Source organism: Triturus cristatus, chromosome 2_2 (assembly GCF_964204655.1).
Source record: "Triturus cristatus chromosome 2_2, aTriCri1.1, whole genome shotgun sequence".
NCBI lineage: Eukaryota > Metazoa > Chordata > Amphibia > Caudata > Salamandridae > Triturus > Triturus cristatus.
The window spans coordinates 218,374,449-218,393,330 of NC_140582.1; the positions used below are offsets into that span (position 1 = coordinate 218,374,449).

At 41.1% G+C, this 18,882-nt stretch overlaps 1 protein-coding gene across 3 annotated transcripts in view; it reads right to left on the reverse strand.

The window, feature by feature from the left end:
* The window catches only part of KIAA1958 (KIAA1958 ortholog), a 281,381-nt gene that overhangs the window by 65,622 nt on the left and 196,877 nt on the right, over positions 1-18,882 (reverse strand). Inside the window, exon 5 of one of the 3 annotated variants that reach the window (XR_014978089.1) lies at positions 12,911-14,015. The exons of 1 other annotated variant lie outside the window; for it this stretch is intronic. Coding sequence is in view for 1 of the 2 variants with exons in the window: in XM_085641262.1 (XP_085497388.1) it covers positions 12,976-14,015 (1,040 nt within the window). In the remaining variant the exon portion in view is untranslated. Of the gene's footprint in view, positions 1-10,682; positions 14,016-18,882 lie in introns of those variants that run through there. One more of the 3 variants, XM_085641262.1, reaches the window with a different exon arrangement.

The window sequence follows — 18,882 nt, forward strand, 5'->3', positions numbered from 1 at the left end:
GCCCTGGCAAAATTCTTAGGATGGGCATGGACTATTAGATCTCAGGCAATCTCTGCTGTGTAGTGTTCCGTATTTGCGTTACCTACATGCTTCGAGTCTCTTGGCCGTCATTTTGACTCTTAGACCCATTTCCTTTATACTGTTGTTAAGAAATAGTGTGACAGGTAAAGGTATGATATTAATGAATTTCTCCGTAAATTGCACAATAAGTGGCATAAGGAACCATATATGTAATTAGTATCCATAGGCGTTTAATAGCCTGATGCTTTTTAACTGTTGTTAACAGATTTTATAGTTTTTTTGGAAAGTCCTATTTTAATGTTTTATTAAAGATCGGTCATGTGTTTTCTTTTTGTACATTTGCTTTGATGACTAAAATTGTCGAATAAAGCTAATATGACTGACTGATCACAGCTGTGTGGAGGGCAAGCACTTTATTGTATAAGCAGACAACGTCTTCCAAATCCAAAGATGTACTCCTGGCTCCCAACATGTGGGCGGAGGAAAGTCCCAAGCTTTGGAGTCTCACATAATTGTCTTGCAACCGCTACATTGTCAAACCAGACCACAAAAAGACAAAACACCAAAAAATAGTCATCACGATAGCCCATGTTCACTGTTTCGTGCGGGTACAAGCAACCCTTTCCCCAAGTACATGGTATATTCTGCATAAAATCTATTTGACGGTATTGTCAAAAGCATAATTACACATAGAACCTTAAATTGACCAAGCTCTAAAACTCAAAGATATGCTCACCGTGATAGCATATATTTAGTGTTTCTGGTGGTGCAAGCGTATGTTGAATAGTACATATGGTGGTGCCAAAAGTTCTTGAACATGAATTGGGTTTTCCATACGGAAAGACCTAGGATTCCAAATTAAAACAGACTCAAAATGGACTAAAAAAATATACAACCAAAGAATATATCATTCATACATATTTCTCTACAACAATTTTGATATTTTAAATTCCTGAGCTATGTCAAATTATCTTCCCACTCATTGCAAGACAAGCATAATTTACAGTTCTATCGCCAGTCATAGTACAATGGGGGCAAGTGCTCGATAATGGATTTAGATGCATGCCAATTTTAGGTAAGGGAGATAAAAATGCATGGGAGATATTCAGGCATCAGTTAGTTTTGACCCTGTTTTTTCAGGTTATGCTTCAAATGCTATGAGAACTGCACCGTTTCAAAGCCTGAAAAGCCTTCTTGCTCTGCCCTACATCTGAGCTAATGGCATGTCTTCTTTTTGTGGTGTTACCCTGTCCTCAAGTATTATTCTTGCTTCAGTGTGGCAGTCCTCCTTTTTGTGGCGTTACACACTCCTCGGGTGTTATTCTTGCTTCAGAGTGATTTAGACATTTCCTTGTTAGCTCCCCCTCCTTCCCATATCACAAGTTTTACGTTAGCCTGTTCTTGTAGAGAGGACAGTCAGCATCGTTTTCCTGCCCTGCATCTAACCATGCTAGTCTGCCTTGTCATTATTTCTGACTTCGCTGCTTGATTAATCATGCCCAGGCCTGCTTAAGTTGCCTGCTCTCTCAGCATTTCCAATCTACTTACTTCAGTGTAGCACCTATAGACAAAAAAGACCCAGACACTTGATTCTGTTTTTTTATCTATAGGAACGGCATGACCCTCAAACCCATACAGCTAATAGCCAGACCTCCACTGTGTTCTAAGTGTACAGAAGGAACCCGCCACTCTTGTGTGAGGCAACAATACCCATACCTAGAACTGGTGTGTCTTATCACCAAAGGTACCTGTGTGTGAATCTTGGAACCTAACCCTGGGGTAGAACCGGATCAAAGTAATCCTTGCACCACTGTGTGAAAAGAGAAACGCTACCTGACTAGGAGCATTCCGGATAACAGTCTCACAGCTAGGGAGAAGGAGGAAGGATGGTCAACATTCCCCCCAAAATAGGAACCTTAATAAAAAGTCTGGATTGAAAAATTTGTAACGACCTCCTGGACAACTGTGATGCTAGTGCTGAAGAGAAGACCCAGTGTCACAGTTAGAAGTAATATAGAGTTTTTGATTCATCTAGCGAAAAATCTTTCACAAGAGTTAAATGTTTTGATCATTCCCTGGTGGAAGAGGTCCATAAAGACCCTAACAAGCACCAGCGTGAAATTCGGGTTGTAGTTTATGGGTGTTAATGATGATGAGGAGGTAGAATCATTGGCATCTCTAAACACCTCATTCTAGTTGATGTATCACTACGACTTGGTAACGGTGTGTTGGCTTGTGGTACCTGTGTGGCATGAAGTATGTAGTCAATGCATCCTCGTTTAAGAGTGAACAGCCTGAGGCGCTTACTCTACCATCATCATGCCACCATGGTTCCTCTGTTTCATCGTAGGGTTTTCCAGAGGATACCTAAAGTTATTCAATATCTTAAAGATTGCACCTAGCCAGGCAGTATACCTCTCAGCCCTACATAGCAAAACACAGATGGTCTTTCAACACTTTCAGTCACCTTTTTTCCCCGTCAAAGTGACTCTTGTATAACTATTGATTAACAGCTATCTTCACCAACCAGCACCTCCAATTTCGCTACTTTCAAGTTCTTCATAAAGGAGATAGTAATGCCCTTGTTTGTAGACCAAAAGCATGACATCACGTCTAATCAAAGGTTGCTCCATTCAGGCCCACGTTTTCCATTACCTCCTTGTGTCTCTGAGCATGCTTCCAAGGTCTTGCCCCTGCCTTCACTAGGGCCTCTGGGTTTCCCTGCACTGGGTTACCTCAGAAACTGTGGCCTGCCCACCTTTAATGTTGTCATTTGCATGGCGTGGCGGGAGGGAGCATACCTTTGTCATCGGAGCTTAAGTCCTTAAAAGTGAAAAAAGATTGGGCATTGTACTCCATAGTTTTCACAGTTCTCTGGCATAATATTTGAGAACCAATGGTTTCTCCGTCTACCACCACCAGATCCTCCTTTCAAAGATTACATTTGACATTTTGGCCACCTGGCCATGCCCTTTGCAGACTGTTTTTCTGTCCCAAAACAATAAGCAAACCATGGGAACTCAGTCTTGTTCTCTGTGGCAAAGAGACACAATTGGTGAAAGGCCATAATTCTGAGCGAATTAATGAGTTTGCCATTTATTTCAGATTAGAGAAAACCACACACATTATTTCTTTCTTTTGCATTAGGAAGCTGAAGGCTATTGTTTAAAAGAGTCCAATCCTAAAGCTGAGTAGCTAGCTGGTAAAACGGCTGCAAATCGGTGTCTCGTTGGTTGTTTAGGTAAAACACAACATTTGCATTTTCTGACAAGATCTAGACAAATGTGTCAACCATAAACGTTCTCGTACCTTACTAGGTAGACATGACGAAGACTGCTTTTTATGTGTTGTCTGATGCAAACAGTAGGCACCCTGACCATATTTGTGAGATCAACCTAATGAAAGGTTGCATTTGTCAGGCTTCAGAGTCCTGAGGTCATTCACGTAGAGAGTCCAATCTCTTTGTGGAAACTAGAATTGTTTTAGATGTGACTCAAACAACTGGCCAGTGTAATAGCTCAATCGCAAGGCTATGATGCCTTCTATTCTCTGGCAAGAAAATTCCCATTGTCTCAAAGATCACCGCGTGGTTTTTTGTGAGTGAATTCTAGACCTTAATAAATGTTAAAAATAGCTGCCATGACCTTCCCTATTTAGAACAAAAAACCACAGTGATTTCTTTTGGTTGATAAAAAGAAGCATAAGATTGAACAGTGTGTTATATGTTGGGAAATTGATAGGATTTAGGTTGAAGATGAAACCTGAACCACGAAGTCACTCTTTTTGTGTTAAAGTTGCTGTGGGTAAAGGTTGAAGCAACCAGGAGTATTATTCGTAAAGGGTCATAAGGACGGATACAGACCAAAGTAGGGTACTTGTTTTGGCATTATTGATGTAACGTTTTCTAGTCATGTTTTTAACTTGCTGACTGGAGAATTTGCAGTAGAGAGTCACTGCAGAAGAGGCAGGTAATAGAAAGGCATCAGTTATATTGTGCGCACACCAGATACCAAAATGCAACAAGGCTGGTACCTAGTGGGGCATGAAGTCATTACTGTTTTCCAAGGTTTTTTTTGGCACAGCTGGTAGTTTGCATAAAATGGGTTTCTCACACACTATTGTTTATTACCTAACATTTTCATATTTAGAATTGCCAGCAGATTGCTAGTTTACTTTCCTTCTTTATTCTTACAGGTGGTAAAATGGTGATGGAAAGGTGATGTATGTTGAGAGCTAGCTTCAGCAACTTGGCCTTTCATTAGATGAATCGCACAGTGCAATTCTATGCCATGTTTTTTTCTTGTAGGAAAGGATCTAGTTTTACATAGCCTTATAATTTTGTGTAATTCCTGGGTCCTGTTCAGTCATTCGGACACAGATACCTGGGTCCGCACTATATGGGTAACACACTTTCATTGGATTAGGGCATCAGCCTAGATTACTGTGTTGCATATGTGTTCTTTGATTACAAGATTGGACAGGGAGAGTATATATTGTGAAGGCTCTATCTCCCTCAAATTCCCTTGATCCCCCACATTTTACGGGCTGTATTATTTTGAGTAAATACATAATATATCATTGGCTATCTGAAGGGGCGTGCAAACACACCACTTTCATAGAACCATCATTACTTACCGTGGGTTCTAAGGTTAACTACATTGAGGAGCAGCGGAGAAGGAAGCGATTGCAGAAAAGTAAAAAACTTACAGGGCACAAGGAAAAATGCCCCAAAAGGTGAAACCTCATGAGGTTAAAAGAGACTTTGCGAAAGCCATTGCACCAAGAAAGGGCAAAAAGGGTCAGCATCAAAAGGCATTGGAGGCATTAGAGAACATAAGTATGGACCCCCTGGAAGAAATGTTGACACCTAGTAGACAAGAGAATCCGTTATTTCCAGCAGAAGAAGAAGAAAGTGGGACTTCTCTAGGGCAATCTATAAAAAAAATTGCGGGTAAGTATTTCAAAAAGGATCTCGATGTTGGTGAACATTCCCCACTGTTGGGATTATCATCACCTCGTCTCTCTCTCTCATAGTGGAGGGGACAGCCCTAGGGTAGATAAAGTATCACAACATGTAGCTAATATACAGGGAAAGAAGTGAATTGTAACTCCCCAGCAAAGCTTTATCTCCCCAGATACTCTACAGTCTTACTTGGCACTTGATATGATAGCATCTTCGGAATCATCATTACTAGAGGTGATGTTTTTAATGCAGAAAATTCTCCAGGCAATATTAGAAGCTTTAGTCAAGAATGATGGACAAGGGAAAACCCATAAAACCCAATTACAACAGATTGCAGAGGAATTAAAACAAATTAATAATTGCATGCCAACTATAGTACGCCCAGTAGTGGAGACAAGGGATCAGGAGGTATATGTACTTCCATGTACCGATGAGAACGAAACGACTCAGGAGAATGAACTTATACAGACTGAAAAAAAAAAATGACAGTATATCTCTCAAAGTGCCCTATGTTGGTAATAAAAAGGGGGCATATAAGAGATCTAAAAGGTATAGACCCGAGCAGAAGATCAGAAAGAATTCGCAGGAAATGCCGAAAATAATGAAAAAGACAAGGGAGGTACATCCAAGCCAGAGTAAAAATCAGAGTGTGGTAATACTAAATCAAGAGAGGCCACCGATAGATGGGACCATAAAGAAAAGGGGATCAGGGAGGAATCGAAATATAAAAATTATAAGTACAGCAAAGAGGATGATTACCTTGTGTGGAAGTACGCAAACCCAAGATCTCGCAATACAGAAGAAAAAAGAAAGTGTGGGGAGCAGGTGGGTGGGTGAACCATCTGGTATAAGAATAAGAGGGGAGCCCTCTTTAGATCAAATAGGATGGTTAAGAGCCTGCCCAGAGTCTGAGTTCACTCCCATAGTCGGGAGAAGCACTAGGATGTATGATAACAATGATGACCTATGGGTATTTATGGAACCACGGGGACAAAGGGTGGGGAGGAAGCGACAAAGGAAAATAAAACCCATAAATCGTGCAAACCTATTGCAAATATTAGTTAAATGTCCTACATTGGGGGAGTTGACATCTGAAGATATAAGGCAAATAGGCTTTGTAACAAACCTTGAAGGAAATGAGGTAACAAAGGTGCTTTTCTATTCTGAATTTGTAGAGCAGTCAGTGGTAAGGGCAGGGAGAGATCTCGAAAAGGCGGGAATATGATTTGTGCATAATAACAAACTTGGTATAGAAGGGAATAACGATGGGAGCTTTGGGACCCTCACTTACCATGCAGGACTTTGCCCGGAGCAAATACAGTATGATGCATTAGGCGCTCGACATAGAAGAATTTGTACAGATAAAAACCAAGGAGGGCTAAAAGTAAAAATAGTAAATGCCGCATATGGGCCAATGTTGAGCAACGGATTCGATCTTCAAGCCGAATCCCCAAACAGATGGGCGGGGAATATGGTTGAGTGATCTGGATTAGGATTCAGAGCACTCGCACAGCCTACGGACACTGTCATGGAATATAGGGGGTTATAAGACACAGTTAACGCAAGACACCTTTAGAGAAATGCTGGATAACTATGATATCTTGTGCCTGCAGGAGTCCTGGCTGTATGAGGTACCTGATCCAATAGATGGTTTTTTAATGTTATCCAAGGAGGCAGTACAAATGATCTTAGGCCGACCATCGGGGGGCTTGATTACGCTGATATCCGTAAAAAGAGCTAATAAAATAAACAACCTAAATGTGAAATGTAGGTGGCTACTAGCCTGCCAGGTAGAAATTTATATTGGGAGGCAGGGACGAAGACAAATAATAGTGATTAACGTATATATTCAGCCAGGAGCAATAATAGATTACGAAGAGCAATTGAGGTTGCTAGAGAAAGATTTGGAGTCTATTTGTATAATAAAAAGCATCATATCTGATAATGATTTTAGGAGACTTCAATCACAAATTGGACCCTTCCCTTAGTGATAAAATGTTCAAAGATCTTTTAGCCATCGCACAGATACCCCAAGCAAAGTTTGTTGGAGTAGGAAGCTCTTCACGAGATAAATATTTAGTAAAGTTCCTTGGTTCCATAGGACTATTCTCCACCAATGGGCGGACGAACTCCGACGGTCCAGCAAGGAAGACTTTTTGTATAGGGAATCAGAATTGCCCAATTGATTATGCTTTTATAAATGCATGGTATTTTAAAGATGTAGAACGTTTTGAGGTATTGCAGAGTGAAGGCAGTGACCATTGGCCTTCACAATTATTAATCAAGCTAGAACAGGAGTCGGAAAGAGAAAGAGTGGTCCCCCTGCAGATTGAACATCCTAGACGTATAACCACCTGTATAACCGAGGATAGCCTGCAATTGGTTAATAATTGCTAATTGATTATACAGTTATTAGTAATTTACCTCAAAAAGATTTTTTTTTGCATGGTATGAGCAGACAGTTAAGCAGGTGGTAAATTGTTTAAAGACAAAAGTAAAAGCAGGGCCCGCCCAAAAGACAAAAGAGAGAATAAATGGTTGGTTTAACAACAAATGCAGGAATTTGAAACTGAGGGTAGGAAAATGGGTAAGACAGTTAAGGAAAAAAGCAGATAATGGGACAATGGCGAGCCTCCAAGTGGCTAAACTAGAATATAAAAACAAAATAAGAGAAAGGAAATTAGAATATAAGCCCAAAAATTGGCAAACAATGTTAGAAGTGATAAATACAAATAATATAAGGTTTTTCTGGCAATTGGTAAAAGAGGGAAATGTATAAGGGGAAATGCGGTGTTTGGTGGGGGAAGATGATTGGGTAAATTACCTGAGTAATTTGTATAAGGGTAAAGATCTGAAGATGACACTGGAACTGAGGCCCGAGGAGATAGAACAATTAAATCCGCACTTTTCTTTTCAAATCATAAAAAAACTATTCAATCTTTAAAGCTTACTAAAGCCGCTGGGCCAGATAACCTCCTGCAATTATATTAGAAAATAATACTGATTGGTGGGCAAGCTTCCTAAAAGCAACCTTCCAAAATATTCTAGTTTCTGGTATTTTCCCAGAAAGTTGGAAGGGGGCTATTGTTAGGCCAATTTATAAAAAGGGGGATGCTACATTGCCCAAGAACTATCGCCTTATAAGCTTGCCGGACATGGGGGAGAAGGTCTTCTCTAAGATAATGTTAGGGGTACTGAAGTCCTGGGCAGAACAGCACAACCTGATACCAATAGAACAAGGGGGGTTCAAAGAGGGCCACTCAACCATTGATCACTGCCTTAGTCTATGGGCACTGGCAAAAAAGGCAATGGAAGTGCGTGGCAGTTTGCTTTGTTGATTTCCGAGCAGCTTTTGATTCAGTAGATCGTAGTACATTGAGGAGTATGCTGGCAAAGCTCGGAATCAACAAGACAGTACTTTCTCTAATCCAGGAAATGCACTAAAAGAATTGGGCTAGGGGAATCTTGGATACTCTGGGGAACCTATCTAAGAAAATTCAGATAATGAATGGCCTGCGGCAGGGCTGTGTTTTGGCCCCATTGTTATTTTCTGTTCCTATCCGACCTGCCAACTACACTGAGTAAAGCCGGAGGATTAAGCCCTAAGATGGGGGGAACCCATATATCATGTCTGCTATACGCGGATGATTTAGTGATAACAGACATGACACAGATGGGCCTGCAAAAAAAATTGGATACCTTTCATGAATACTGTAAAAAAAAAAAAAGCCTCACAGTTAATTTAGAAAATACAAAAATAATGCTACTGGGTAAAAGAAAGAGCTCTTTTTACTGGAAACTGGGCGAGGTAAGAGTTGAAGAAGTGGATAGATATAAATATTTGGGTATGTGGTTCGACAGTAAGTTAAATTGGAAGGATCACATACAGTCATTAAAAACGAAGGCTCTTTCTTCAAAATGGGGCCTAAAACAATTTAAGCAGAAGTATGGAGGTCCCTCGCTGCGGCCAATACTATCAGCTTTTAATGCATTGGTCCGCCCACAATTCCAGTATGGCGTCGAGGTATTATTTATGGGGGCAAATCGGATTGGAATTTAGAGGAGGGGAAATGCGTGAAACAGCTTCTTGCCCTCCCTTCTTCAACTATTTTACAGGCTGTGCGAGTGGAATGTCACCATGTAGCCTGGAATTTTCGGGGAATGCAAGCAACATTTAACTTCTGGCAGAGAATGAATGGGGAAGGACATTTAAAATTAGCATATTTATGTAAAAAAGAAATAGAGACCACTGACCTGAACTGGGCGCGCCAAGCTAGAAATAAATTAGACAAGTTATGTGTTAAACTCTCCCTAGAACCAGACCAATGGAAATCAGAGCAGCAGATCTCCAAGTCGGTATTACGGACCATTATAGATATGAAGGCCAGAGGAGAAGATTTATGCTACTTGGAGAATAAAACATCCGTCCAGTTTCTGATAAATGGGTGGGCTAATGATAATATCTTCCCCTATATAGAGGCTATGCCTAACTCAAAATTTAGAAAGGTAATATTGAAATTTAGAGATGGCCTGAACCCATGTAATATTAATTGGAAGATAAAATCTTTAATGACGAATGATCAAGGTCTGTGTCCCTGGGGCCTACAAGTAAAATGCAGTAGTCCACACATCTTGATGGATTGTTTGTGGTTTTTAGAAGAATGGAAAAAGATTTTAAAACCCATTTTCTTAGCTCATAAAACTTTTAATAGGGACCAAGCACTTAGTTTACTGATAAATATGAGAAGTTGTGCAATAGGAAGATTTCTAACTGCAATACAGGAGTCGTTGAAGGAAATGGTAATATTGTTGGAAATTAGCACGTGATAGAAATTCGTCCTTACCTATGGTCTGTGGATTATCTCTGACTCTTGGCAATATGTACGGATGTAAAATGTATAAGTGACCTTTTCCCTGCCTTGGTGATGATTTAAAAGCTTTCTATAGGTGGGGTGATTATATAATAAACAATTTATTAGGATTTTATATGGTGCTTATGGTTTACAATATTTGTATAATCTACATTTTAATTGTTTGTAATGTGGTACTTTTTATGGCTATGTATGCCAAATAAAAATATATAGAACAACAACAAATCCTAGCCTAGCTGTCTTATGCCCCTTGTAGTCCCTCCTTCTTAGGTTTGACTTGTAGTGACACTTGTGCCATTCATAACAAACATATTGTATTCTAAAGGTAGTCTAAGGTGCTTTGGTTCAGCCTCCATCAGTCACTGGCTTCCTTAGATCAAGAACATTCAGGCATTGGTTTATGAGCATGTCAATCACATCTTAAATCGGTCCACAGGTGTGTTTTAGTCTCACCTTTTTTTACTGGCTATTCCTCAGGCTCATACGCAATTATCGGCGAATCTATCAGTTTATCTTAATGTTATTTTTTTATTATTACTTCCATTCAGAGCACCTTCCTCCCTTGTTGAAAGTTGCACAATAACTCACTTCTTATCAGGCTAATGGCTTCGAGTCTGTCATCCAACGCTTGTGTCTCAAACTATTTGTTCTCTTTGTAAACAACATAAATGAAACTGAAGGCAGGAGGCTGGAATTACACAGTTGGCACTGTACACAGAGAAAACTGTGTTTCTGAGTGCAAAACAGGCAAGGAAAACACCATATTTGGCCCACCGCCTAAAAGTAAAAAGTATTTGTTTTTATTTTTAAACAGACATCATGTGCAGTATATTCTTGGTGACTGTGGTTTATTTGTTTTGCTTCTACAGTGTTTCATTATCATAACATTGTAGAATATTCTCATAGGTCAGGGTAACAGGTTTAGCATGTCAACTGACATTTAAATATATTATTGACCAACAGAACAACCTCAACATGAAACGGGTCATGGGAGAGTAACAATAAACACCTGACTGTTGCAGAGGAATTCTGAATAACATCTTTTCCACAATACCTATGTTTTGGTACGAACTCTAATGCACTTGTTAAGACAGCCCTGACTCTATCACTGATTTTACACAGAATACGGGTGCAGATAAAGTTGCCACCTAGCTGCAAGTCCTGGGAACACTATTGTTTCAGTTCTGACCTTTCGTTTGACCATCTTGTGTGTTCTGAGAGCTGTAGTCATGGTTTGTTTCCATTAACCCATCAGGAATGGCACACAAGGAAACAACGAATGGTAAGTACAGGACTGGAAAGCTAATGTTCCAACTACATAATACCCCAGCAGCAGAAGCTCGATAGCAGACTAAGTATTTCTTGCTTGGTGGGGGCTGTGTGAGTCGCAGTAACAAAGCCAATAGGTTTCGCAAATGCGAGAGCTATTGGCTTTGCCAATGTCTTTTAGCCATGTTGTACAGCAGAGCGGCTGCTGAGCAGCATGGATAAAAATAGTTTTTAAAAAGTTAAAAAAGAGCATGGATACACTCCCCAGACCCCCCCCCCCCATAGTGGGTGGGCAACAACAGGGACAACGGGAAGGGGTTGGTAGAGTAGGGGCAACAAGATTGACAGGAGGGAAGGTGGCACCAGGATTGTTAAAAAAGCGCTTTGACATGGCTAGCACTTGCTGGGTCTTAGCGCATTTTAGGTCTCACCTTGTGAGTTGTGTGGGGGGGGGGGGGGGGGGGGGGGGAGTGCAACATGGAAAAAAATAGAAGAAGAAAAAATTGTTTCTCCATCAGCAGAAGGACAGCAATCAAGCTGAGGCAATCTGTACTTGGTCCATGCTCCAGCCGAAGAAGAAGTGGTGACACTGGTGTATGCTGCCCAATTACAAGGCAGCAAATAAGAGTGAAACAAATGGTAAGTAATGGGCGAGCTGCAAGTACTTGTTGTATACAATACGTCTCACAAGGGAGAACGCATACGCAAGCACTGTCGCAGGAGACACCTAAAAAAAGACTTCCTGAAAACCAGCACATGGCTGGTAAGCAGAACTGTATGACTGCAGAAGATGTCACAGAAGGTCTGAGTCTCCATGACTTGTGAGACACAGAACCTTGCTGGCCATTTATGCACAGATAGTGTGCAGACTAATCTTTTAATTACTGACAGACACAGCTCATCACGTGATTCAGTTAGGCATAAAGCATTCGTTAATATTTGGCTAGTAAAGTGTCTATAAAATTGATTTGCCAGACAAGAATACAGAATTCAAATTCGCAAGGACAAAACCATTTTATGATTTGATTTGGTTCTGTAACTCACTTAGCACACTGGACACTGTGGACTTATTTATAGTTTGCATGCTAGGGATTATGTTATTACTCAAAGGAGGTGACATGATAAATTAAGTTTCGCTGTGAACACACAACTCAGATGAGCAACGTTTGAATTACAATAATTAATGGTACATCTCATAACAGTCGTTATGCCATATCATCATTTGCATATTGTTAAAATCAATACATAAGATTTTCGTAATCCGTTAAATATTGCTTGTAAGTGAAAACTAAAATGAGAAGTGCCTCCTATTTTAGACCAATGCTTTGGTCAGTCAGGTGAATAACAAGATGAATAAAGGCTGACAAAATAAGTTTACAAATAACTTCAAAAGCTCTGATCCATCAGCATCCATTTCAGTTTCTGCAACTGCAGAATACAAACTCGGTTGAGGGGCATCAAGATATGAAGAACAGAAAACATTTGAAAATGACGTTCGAACCATCATACTCCTCAAAAATGAACAAACTGATAAACTTCTAAAAACACAAAGAATAAAACAATGGAGTATCCTGCCAACCTTTAGTTGCCTTAGACCGCACTTGTTTTGTAAAGGTTTCAGTTAATGTCTATGAGTCAAAAGAGTCGTCCTTACTCTGCGATATAAATAACTATGTTAGTACCAGTACTAAACTATCTCTATTAGCACATTTGTAAAAAAAAAAGAAAAAATATATTATATATTTATAACTTTTATAAAGTGAATTAACACAGGGACAGTACATACAATCACAGCTCATGTGTAGGCCAGGAGTAATTCACGGCTTAAAAAATGTACAATGCAGTTAGTTTTCAAGTTGTGTCTGAAGACGAGTCATAGGAGGCAGAAACGATGAAGTTCCCAGGCCCAGAGTGGCTTGCCATGGACTGAGCTGCTTGCTGGCTCAAATTGTTGCATATAAGCACCAGTTGATTACTCTGTGCTTCTGAGAGGGTACTGCAGCTCTGGTACACACTAAAGTTGGTCTTTCTACCAGGGATGTTGCCCTTCTCGCACATTGTCTTGACCATCTTAGCCAGCTTATTTTTACCCAATGCTTGGCAGTTGTACCAGTGAAGCGCTGCCAAGTTTACAACAGGCTTTATGGAAAGGTAAAAAGGTGCATCTTCGTAACGCATCGCTGGAGGTCGCCGTTGCGCATACTCTTTGTAGTCTTGAACAGGACAAGTCTGTGGGGCATGTGGAGTCGCATACACTCTGCAATCAGTGCCTGCCCGCTTGATTTTGGAATCTGGGCTTTCCTGGCCCATCCACTCCAAGTACTCCAGCCCTGTCTCCAGCACCCGAAGCCTGACATCCCCCCACTTGAGCGTTGACCCATGAAACCCAGTGCAATGTCCGAAGGCTTTAGTGTTATTCAGCCAGACCAGATTCAGCAACCCTTCGGGATTGTATCGGCTTAGCAAGCCCCGCTTTCGTAAAATGAGCTCATCGGCGAAGGTAAGCTTCATGGATTTGTGTGGCTTGTTCCCTTTACCTTTACACCGAAGCTCTACCTGCTTCTGCTTCAGAGCATCTTGGGATCTCTTGAACTCCTTATCCCTGGTTATGCTGTAGCCATACCTGTGTTCCTTAAGGTACCGCTCAAGACCACACTGATAGTTGGCCAAACTGTTCGGCTCATATTCAGAACCATCCTTCTGTCTGGCATCAACAAAGAAAGACGCTAAGTAGGCATCAAGTTCTTTGCAAGGGATCATGTAAATCTCCCTGAGCTCATTCGGATATTTAGATATGATAAACTCTCGAAAGTTCCGCAGGGCCGTCTGAGTGCTCCTAATAGTTTTCTCATTTTGCTCTCGGCTCAGCTCAGCTGCTGCCTCGTCATCCTCTAGAAGTAAGCACACACAAAAAAAAGAGAAAAAAGACGGGGATCAATTTAGGATGGGCAATATTAATACGTAAATTTCTTTTGTTTTTGTTCTAAGATCGCCATAAAACAGTGTTACATACCTGGCTCTTGTTTCAAAAGCCAACGTCTGTAGTTTCACAAATGATGTGCTAGAACATGGCCCACAAATTTCAGAATGAACTCCTCATGTCACAGTTGCACCTTTTTGTGCATGTAGATTTGTGGATCTAGGGATTAAAGACGATCTTTATATTTTTGGAACAAATAAGGAGACAAAAGCCTTTTAATGTTTATTCCACTGCCAAAAGCAGGCATCCAATTAGTGTTGCCATTAAATCCATTCTTATTTACTTCATTTGTGAAACCAGAGGTTGTACTGGTTCCAATTAATAGATTATTTAAATACCTTCTACACGCTTCATGCAATACAAAATTCTAGTAGCAAATGACACACAGGTATGATGCAGATTGAGTGATTTTCTCACTTTTGAATAAGTATCCTCCTTCTAATTCGCAATATTCACTCAAGGTTACATGCAAAAAGGGTGGACGTAAGGTACCTTCTGATTCACCAAAGTATAATTTCAGGCTACAAAGCGGTGGTGTGTACAACAAGTTGGAACTTGGAAGGACGCTTTAATTTTAAAGTAATACACGCATTTCCAATCAATGATACAAAAACCACAACTGTCTCAATGTTTTGACCGAGATGGAAAAAAAGACCACACAAATGGATAGGCGTCATAAAGTGTTTCACTAGCCCTTACTATGTTGCTCTAGCACCTCCCTCAAGCAAACAAAATTCAGGGTTTCCAATTCTAGTGACCACAACCCCCTAGAGGACATGTAATTTTCAGACCACACACATATTCACAAGTAGGACTGGAGAAAACCAATAACAAAAACTAAGTGGTAAAATTAACATTTTGTGACTTTTATCCCTCCTGCTTTTGCTTAAGACGGGGCAAGGCAAATGTGCCTAGGTTGAGCATTGCCACCTCATACGTGTAGCAGACAGGAAAGAAGACTACCTGCAGCTCATCTGTCCGTCACTCTTCCATGCCCATCATAGTTTAAGGAAAGAAACCTGCGCCCCTCAAATGTGATCCCTTCTGTGTGGATGTATCTTGTATGAGGTGTCGGTCAACTGTAACACATCCCTTACCACCTATGCATGTTACATGTTTATTCAGTTTGATCCCTTGTCTTAATGGAGGATATTCCATTCTTGGTTAGGCATTCAGCAGCAACCACAAACAATCCTCTCGAAATGATGGCCTTCTAAAAATGAAAATTTACTCAGATAACATAACAGACATGGAATCATGGCCTAAAGAAGACTGCATTATATTGTCACATACTCTACCTATAACATGCAGAAATGAGAACTGCATGTATCATATAAGCTCATTTACGTCTGTGTACCTACCAGTAAACAAAAGTGCTGCAACCAAGACATAGCAGCAGACATACACTGCGCTGTACTTTTATCAATAATTTACCGTTTTGGTCGTAGCAGAGAATGTCTAGGGGAAATTAAAAATATGGGCTTGTCGACCCCATCGGTTAGCAAAACGCTAGTAAATTTTCAGAATGAACAAAAATATACGCAAATCATCATTGAAATACATTGCACATAAAGGCTTCTGACAAATGCTATAGATATCTTGGAAACGCAATTTTACTTTTCAGTGAATCAACATGCTCAGCACCACTTTAAAGCTCCAAGCTTGCATGGGGAGTCGGGCAGAGCTGGATCGACCTGGAGCGACATTGCAGCTTCACTGCAATATCAGGGCTCTGAGAAGGCTAGGAGCTACTGTATGGGGCACGTTTCCTTAGTTCCAACAATGCATGCGAGATGCACTATTACTCCAGCTACTCTCCCGTTCAAGTAGATATATAGTACGAACCTACCCGGGGAACAAAAAAGTGCTGTCTGTATCGTAACAGGGATGTTGGGAGACAAAGTGAAATTGTGGACATCAAGGGGGAGGTTCAACCTTGGACTACATAACTCTGAATATTGTTTTGTAATAAATATCATTTTATACATTTTGAATAAAATGTGCACTTGGAAGTACACAAATGTCAATTAAATACAGATGTAGGCTAAGCACAATAAAAGTCAACATGTTTACATGGCTCCAAACGGCAATGCGCCAGCTTTCATAGATGGGTTATGCTCACAGCAAACACATTCGAGGCACTGCCCGCCAATCATAAGCATAGCCATATTTAAAATAGGCAAGCTTTTATTAAAAACGGCTCCTGCGGGGGAGTAGCCAACTTCTGATGGCGTGAAAGGATCCCAGTCACCTTCCCGTTTATCATTAATCTTATTGCATAAATGCAGCACTTTTAAATAATTTAGTGTCCCCCACTCCCCTTCTTCTGACTGAAGGGCCGCTACTGAGTCCTGTTTACTGCTAAACCGGCACAGGAAGACAGATGAAATACATCAAGAGGCTTGGAGCGAGGCCTAGCAAAATGGTGGAAAATTAACTGTAGGAAGAAGTACTCACTGGGACCTGTGGGCAAGTGCCTGGCAGCAACAGACTGGCAAGTGGACGTGCCCCAGCAGGGCGGGGCACTTTTAGTATAAGAGCAATGCCCTCCTGCAACAGCCTAGGATCTTGAACAAGAGCTGCTGAACATTGGCACTTCAGGTCTACCTTCGGGTCCGCAGGCAGAAGAATCATGATAGACTAAAGGTGGGGCCTGGAACATCTTGGTGATCCAGCTTGGATGAGGAGTGCTGCCCGCCCAAGAAGGTCTGGCTGCTGTGTTGCAAGCCCCATTGAGTGGCAACACTGGACCTGTCTGGCAACTTGCCATCCGAGGAGAATGTGGCAGTGCTGGGCAGTGGTGAGCTGTGTCACAGCCATGCATTTATTTTGTGCCTGTGTTTGCTGGTGCTCAGCACGTAACTGTAAATACCAGGACTTACTTATGAGAGTCCACTATATGGGACTGCTGCATGTGTATTTTTAGAGGGGTTTATTAGTGGAGCATTTAACTATTTAATATAATTTAAAAACATGATAACACCTATCCTAAAAATGCCAGACACGAACCTCTCTGATCCCAACAATTTTCATCCCATTTCGAGTATCCCAACCTTAACCAAGCTCTTGGAAAAATGTGTTCATCAACAACTCTCCAATCACATTGACCAGCACCACTGCAAATCTGGTTTCAAACCAGGTCACAGTACTGAAACCGCCATGGTCCACATTGTCGACGATGCTTTACGCTTTCTCGATCATAATGAATCCTGCCTTTTAATCCTTCTTGACCTATCTGCAGCGTTTGACACAGTCAAACATGAAACCCTCCTGAACCTCATAGACCTTAGGATGGGTCTATCTGGTACTGTCTTAAAATGGTTCTGCTCATTCCTACAAAACAGATCTCAACGAGTCCTAATCAATCATGACTTATCCGATCAGACTACGGTCACTATCGGCGTTCCCCAAGGTTCTTGACTTTCCCCCTACCCTGTTTAATCTTTACATGGAACCCCTGACTGAAATCCTCAAACACTCCAACATCTCCTACCATATGTACGCTGATGATACACAATTGTACATGAAGATTACCTCCCCTAACGACATCAGCACTCTCAATAACATCTTGAACAAAACTCAACACCGGTTAACACTTAGGGCCAGATGCATCATAGGGTTTTGCCCATTCTGTGTCTATGGGAAAATGTGTTCATGCATATGGCCCTTAACCACCTAAATTTTAACGCCCTCAAAACTGAATTCCTATTAATCTCGCCTCTCAACCCCACCTCTAACATCAAAGACTGGCTCCCACTACTCACCGCCTTGAACTGTGCCCCACATATCGTTGATTCAGCAAAATCTTTAGGAATAACACTAGACAGCAACCTCTCCATGCTGAACCACATCAGCTCCACAACCAGAGAGGACAATTTCCATCTACACGTCATAAGAAAACTAAAGCCTTTCCTGCCCAATGCAGATCTCAAGATGGCAGTTCAAGCTCTCATGATCTCCAAACTTGACTATGGGAATGCTACCCTCATTGGCCGACCGAAAATACTAGCACCGCTGAGGGCTACCCTGAATGCGGCTGCACGGCTCATCACAGGCATAAAGAAATATGGTCACATCACCCCAGCCCTCCACTCTCTGAACTGGCTACCTTAGGAATCTAGGATGCACCTAAAAATAGCATGCATGATGTACAAAGCCATACACCACAACACTCCTCGCTACCTGGCTCAGAAACTGGTTCTATCCGGAAGGCATAGAGCTTCTCGTAGTACATGCTCCCTACTGCGGAAACCCCAAAAATTTCACAAAAAGAAAACCTATAAGAAATATTTATCTGGAATTGCCCCAAGAATTTGGAACTCTTCCCCCAGAGATCAGGACCATCCCTTCATTCGCTCTTTTCAAAAACTAATTAAAATGAGTCTATGGAATATTCTCCTTCCTATCTGAGGCGACTATCCATGCCAATTCGATTTCATTGCTGGTGTTTTTACTATGTCTCTTTGTATTTTCTTTTCATGCTGTATATTCTTTATTTTGCTCCTTGAATATTTGATGCTATTTATATACAGCGCTCTGACACCAAACTTTTCGTCATGTTCGCGCTTTATAAAACTTCACAAATAAAATGATAAACCTAGGACTTAAACCTACAGATTAAAGTGACATTTGGGTGGTGCCAGCTGCAGTAGACCCCTGTGAAATACTTAGGGCCCTGGCACTACCACATCCCTGAGATTTCGCGCCTAGTGGCTGTAACTGTTTGCGAGCAGCTTTCCTCATTCCTCCTTTGAAAATAGGAACACAAGCTGCAGCAC